Below are 6,169 nucleotides of genomic sequence, written 5' to 3'. Positions count from 1 at the left end.
TATATATATACACTGTCATAAATATTTTGAAATGAAACATCTGCATTTTATCTTTTTATCTTTCTCATACATCTATGACTAAAAGAATTGAAAAGATGTGATACTCATATGGCAAATTTCTTTGTACAAAAAATGTACAGCTTGCAATTGCATTCCTTTTATTATTTTATTTATAATTGTTTTTTTTTTTCTATCATGCCAATATTTTTTATATGTCATAATAATCTTAGTATAGCAATCAAATATTATCGAAAATTAAAAATTATTTTAAAAATTTTCTACAGAATAGAGAGAATACGTTGCATAAGAATTATATTTTACGAAACAAATCTATTTTTGTCTAAATAAATTAGTTTTACATCTTTATGCACACATACTCATACATACATACACACATACTCAACACGAGTTATTTTGTCCATGTTAATGTACAGCTGACTTTTTGAACTAGTAATTCTCTTAGATTATGTACAATGTGGAAGTATACTTTGTTTATCATCTATAAAATATATACAAAATTAGAGAGTTATTAGTGGTGCCTCTGCATTTTTCTTTGCATGTCTCCATGCATTCAGATCTGCCAAGATTCGCCTGCCATATGCTGTATGAAGCTCACGAAAAGTTATTCTAGTCCTAGGTACATTTTCAGTCCTACCAGGTGCCGATCTGACACTCTGAGAACGATGATGAGAGTCTGGTCTATTGAACGGATTATGTCGTTGTCTCGGTGGAGCTTTAGGAGATTGTTGAATCGGCGTGGACGCTGTTTCTTCCTCTACAGAATCCAATTGACGTTGCAATTCTGTCACCATAAGTTTCATATAATCATAACTGGCGCATGCCAAAGCCTTCATCCATTGTTCCATAGATTCCTAGATACCACTGTCATTAAAATGCATTTGCTTTCAAGCATAAGTGTAAATATATTTATTAGAACATCTATTTACCTGGGACTCTGCAGCTAAAACATAACTTCTATTATTTGGTCCGTGAAAAACTATCTTAAAACCAAACTGTTCTTCATCCTCTGCCAATTCAATTGTACAACCTTCGAGCACGATCATGCCTACCGGCTCTCTGTCACCACGGCGATCAAAATAGAATAATATATTTCCTTTGAGAACACACCATCGCTTGTGATATCCACGATTTATTTCTCCACGTTTATTCAACCAACCTTCACGGTCTACTGGCGTTGCAGAGGTTGCAAACGCTACCATATTCTTCTCATTGATTTTCATGATTCCTAATGTACTATCATTCGATCTAAAATTTTCTGCTAAACAGCTGCAGCATGGAATCAAATGACTTACATCAAATTGCGTTTAGAACAGTTTAGAACTACGATATATACGAGACATCCTCTTCTTCTTCTTCTTCTTCTTCTTTAATTATATGGCTCGCGCCTCCGTAAAGTAGAAATGGGTGATTCACATTCGATTATTTTGACATAAATTATTTTTTTGGAAAAAAAATCGATTTTTGAACTGATGTTTATTAACTGGATTATTCCCTAGACGCCAGTTTTTTGTTCCAGGTTACTAGAATTGTTAATTAAGGCTGCGTTCGGAAATACTCACTGGTGTGCCACCAATTTCCTAACATCAGTCGTTCGGAAATACTCGTGTGTACTCGGTGTGCACTAGTGTGAGATCGTTCGAAAACGTTGAGAGAGTCACACTTGAGAGAGTGACTCTAAACTACTCGTGTGAAAAGCAAAGGGAGTCGGTGTGAGCCGGTGTGTTATGGCCGCAGTACAGACTTTTGCATAACGCATAAAGCATAAGGGAATCAACTAATCAGAATCTTTTCTTTCCTCCTATTCCATGGAAAAGAAGAATTTCGATTGATTGAGGATATATCCTTAGGATATATCCATACAAACTTGCATAGCCACATAAACGTATGCATAAAGAAAATTATCCAATCACATTTTACGTGCGTCTTTATAAGAAAAGAGTGCCTATGTAGCACGATACAGTAAAGAGCACAATAAAAGAAACAAGGAATAGAGAACAGAGACCTAGTTTCCATTAAGAGTTTAAACCGGACCAAAATGTAAGAACCAACCAATTACAGTTGAGCATTCCCCTGTCGTTCGACTGTAATAGGGGAATACTCGATTATAATTGATTCTGATACGGTTTAAATCCTCGGTGGAACTAGGTCTACATTCCAAAATTTTCTCTCTAAGGAAAATCTTACTCGAAATATATATAGTACACGTAACAACGTATATAGCATATAAAATTATAGCATATAAAATAAAATCTTCGAAGAGAAAGTTTTGGAAGTCCTAGAGAATAATTTAATAGATTAGTTTACATCATGCACTTGATAGGTGTACTAACTAGTAATTTTCCGTTGATTTATCTTAATTTCGATGATACATGTAAACATATACATATATGTATTTAATTAATTATTTTGATACATATTATACCACTTTAACATATTATTCTTTAAATATATTGCTGAAATTAACAAATAGAAAGTTTAATAGAAAGTTACTAGTTAGTCAAGTTCATGATGAAGGACCATTTAATACGCATATTAACTAGTAACTTTCTATTATATTATTTTAATTTTAGCAATGTACTTAAAGAATGATGTACCATATTGATACAGTATACATCATAATGATTAATTAAATACACATATCTTGTATATGTTTCAACGTATCGTTGAAATTAAGATCATTCAGTAGAAAGTTACTTGCTAGTTAGTATCCATATCAAATACACGATGTAAACTAGTGTTCAATATAGAAAGAGATTATTGAGATTATTACATCGCTCGCTAAGCTCTTGTATCTGATTGGCATATTCCGTTAGATCTAAAAATATAGACCAAACAGATACGAGAACTCACTGAGCGCTCAGTGAGCGATTATAGTACTGAATGCATCCATTAATTCCGACTGGAATTCATTCCAAACATTTCCATAATAAGTGTGTTGACCTTCTTACTTTTTTGGATTTTCCCTTCATCTTTCACTTCGTTAAATTAAAAAGAATATTTCACGTTCCGTTCAGGTATTTCGTATGTTTATGTTTGCGCCAAAAAACGAAGTAACTTAACGAATCCGATTGGCTATGCTATATTGCAATTGCCTTTTAAAATGAAGCATGATCAGCGCTTGCAACTTAAGAAAAAAAATTCGTAAAGTCGATGATAGTGATGATCAGTGATGATCGATGGTAACTAGTCAGACCTGTCAAGTCAGACTAGTGCATAATTGTAAATTTCATGTTGTACATTGAATATTGAGGATTGCGATTATTTTTATAATAAAATTGCTATCTGAAATTGTGAGAAAAAATTTTTTAAAATGGGAAAGGGATTTAATAATTACATGTGTAAAAAGTTTTTTCATCCGGCGTCACGAGACAATTTGAAGCGAGTACGAATATGTGGTCTAATCTTTCTTTGATAACAGAATATTTTAAATTCTTTTATGTCATATATTTGAAAGGAAAACCTTTGAAACATACTCTTGTTTAAATGTATATTGTTGTATCAGGTATGGATGGCGGAACAACAAGCAGAGGCTTACAAGAAGAAGCAGGAGGAGCTGCGAGTGCAGTATGAGAAGGAGCAAGATCTTCATAATAACAAGTAATTAGCTCAAAGATGTTATATAACGAGCAGTTTTGTTCCTAATGCAAAGTTTTTTCAGAGCGCTACTCAGCAAAGAAAGTAAGGATAAACTCAGTGTCAATTTTATGTATGAACCACCTCCTGGAGCAAAAAAAGAACGGGAGAAGGAAGATAACGAGCCTGAATACAAGTTTGAATGGCAGCGGAAATACAATGCTCCAAGAGAAAGCTACTGCAAAGGGGATAGCGAAATTCGAGATCAACCCTTTGGTATACAAGTGAGGAATGTGCGATGTATCAAATGTCATAAATGGGGACATATAAATACAGGTATCTTAAAATTTTATCCAGTAAGATACAAATATGTTTAAACAAATATTGATAATAAAATATTTTTATAATTTTTATAATATAACTCTAATAATAAAAATAGCCAAAGAGATGAGCTTATAATATAGTGTTAATAGTAATAAAACTTACTGTGTTACAAGGCACATTAAATTTTATTACTCTTAAAATTTCAAGTGAAACTAGTTTTGACTCTAAAAAATCTTGATTATACTAAAAATAAATTAATCTATCTGCAATGCTAAATCTGAATCTATCTCACAATATTGAATTTATCAAAGCCCTTAGTTGATAGCTTTCAATATATCCTATTCAATAAAGAACATAATAATCTTAATTATCCTGAAATCAAGCGAATCATCATGATTTTTCATAATCAACATTAACTTTAACAAGAATGTACTATATTACAATTTTTACATTAGGATATTAGATATTGCCAACAGCTAAGAACAAAATGAAAAATATTTTCAGATAAGGAATGCCCATTGTACAGTCAAGCAATGAGCGTTGTAATGGCAAATAATTCACAGACGCCATCTGCCCCAGACACTATGACTCTCGTGCAACAAATGCGAGAGGATGGTCTAGCTCTGAAAAAGTAAATAAATACATGTGTTATTTTCATATGTGTTGTATTATATAATATTTAAATAAGTTTTGTTAAATAAATTATATTAAAAATGAATTAATATTGGTGTATATGAATGCTTTATGCTATTGACTTTTTATATTATAGATCTGCATTGGATGCACAACAACATTTACGAGTTCCAGAACATGAACATCTTATGGTCTCTGAAGATGAGGAACAGTCAGAATTATTATTTCTAAAATCTCTGTCAAAGAAAGAAAAGAAAAGATTATTATTGTAAGTTAATTCAATTACGTAATGTTGTAATATAGTCCTCTTACTATTGATAAAGTATATTCGAAAACTGATGATTAAATAAAAGAATTTACTCTTATAATTACAGGAAATTACAGCTTTTAGAAAGGAAAAAACGTAAAAAAGAAAAAAGAAGATTGAAAAAAATAAAAAACAATAAGAAGCATAGTAATAATAGTAGTTATAGCAGCAGCAACAGCAGCAGCAGTAGTACCAGTAGTAGTAGTAGTAGTAGTAGTAGTAGTAGTAATAGCAGTGGTAGCGATAGTAACAGTAGCAGCAACATTGATTCGGAAAATTTCCATTCCAAGAAGGACAAAAAAAGAAGGAAAAAAGTGGACTTTAAAGAAGAGAGCATTTACAAGATTTACAAACATAAAAGGAAACGAAGTTGTGACAAGCACAACTACGTGTATAAGAAGATGAATGGCCATGCTAAACATGATAAAAATAAGGATTGTCATAATAGAAAAAGAAAAATTAAATATAGAAAAAAGGATAAGTCCCATTCAAAACACAATAAAATATATAGAAAGCATCCTAATTAATCACTTTTAAATTAATCACGATACTCGTTAACTGTAGATGTATCATTTATGAAATTAATAATAAAAAGAAACGTTTATTGCTTAATGCATTTTACAATATAATTTTATATTGTAATTTTGTATTCCTTTTCATTATTACGGATTATTACGGATAAATATGAATATAAATCATTAATATATATCAATGATATGTATATATCATCAATGATACGTGCATATTAATAGAATAACTTGAATCAATTACAGTAATTTATTCAATGACAATGAAACATTTCTAATAACAATTTGTAATACAAACATTAATTATATGTTTTATTATAATAGCATGCACTTTATTACAAATCAATGAAGCACTTTAATATATTGGTATTTTAGTTGCGCGATACACACGCACGCACGCACATACACACACACACATATATATGTATATAGGCATATGCACACATGTGTATACATGTGTATGTATATATGTGTATATATGTATATTACAAATATTAGCTAGATTATTTTCTTATTTTTTTATACAGCACGCTTTCAAATAAATCATAGATAATATGTGTATAAGTTTTTCTCACTCTATTTCGTTTCTAACACGGCTAGTAATAATCCGTTCTTACATATACATTTTTACATATATAATGTACGAATGTATATTATATACGTAACTAGCCACGTTAGATTTTGAACACTTGGGCACTTTGAAATCTGCGTGATTATTCCTCTTGCAAATGGATTACACTTTCAATGTAATACAATACTATAACTTCGGGAAGTAATCGGATTG

General features: G+C 31.0%; 2 protein-coding genes across 2 annotated transcripts; one reads left to right on the top strand and one right to left on the bottom strand.

Annotated features, from left to right (window-relative positions):
* Positions 1-421: 421 nt before the first annotated feature.
* On the bottom strand, positions 422-1,506 carry LOC108692542 (sesquipedalian-1-like). Its single transcript, XM_018200846.1, has 2 exons — positions 948-1,506; positions 422-872 (listed from the first exon to the last, which is right to left on the bottom strand). Exons 1-2 carry the CDS (start codon positions 1,239-1,241, stop codon positions 519-521), a joined length of 648 nt encoding a protein of 215 aa, XP_018056335.1. The 5' UTR covers positions 1,242-1,506; the 3' UTR covers positions 422-518.
* A 1,687-nt stretch (positions 1,507-3,193) lies between these two features.
* Positions 3,194-5,358, top strand: LOC108692516 (corepressor interacting with RBPJ 1; the record flags this gene model as incomplete). Its single annotated transcript, XM_018200811.1, has 6 exons — positions 3,194-3,403; positions 3,524-3,618; positions 3,680-3,930; positions 4,423-4,549; positions 4,688-4,819; positions 4,926-5,358. Coding segments are annotated over exons 1-6 (1,110 nt in total), but the record flags the coding sequence as incomplete, so codon positions are not given.
* Positions 5,359-6,169: the final 811 nt, after the last annotated feature.

This window comes from Atta colombica, unplaced genomic scaffold (genome assembly GCF_001594045.1).
Source record: "Atta colombica isolate Treedump-2 unplaced genomic scaffold, Acol1.0 scaffold76, whole genome shotgun sequence".
NCBI classification, from domain to species: Eukaryota; Metazoa; Arthropoda; class Insecta; order Hymenoptera; family Formicidae; genus Atta; species Atta colombica.
Note: the sequence above shows the minus strand (reverse complement) of the source record. Positions and strands in the feature narration are given on the sequence as shown.

Bases quoted from the DNA above. Each gene is read 5' to 3' on its own strand.
- LOC108692542 (XM_018200846.1), bottom strand. From the start codon at position 1,241: ATGAAAATCAATGAGAAGAATATGGTAGCGTTTGCAACCTCTGCAACG. The intron at 873-947 runs GTAAATAGATGT...AGTGGTATCTAG, and splicing joins TTTTAGCTGCAGAGTCCCAG to GAATCTATGGAACAATGGAT.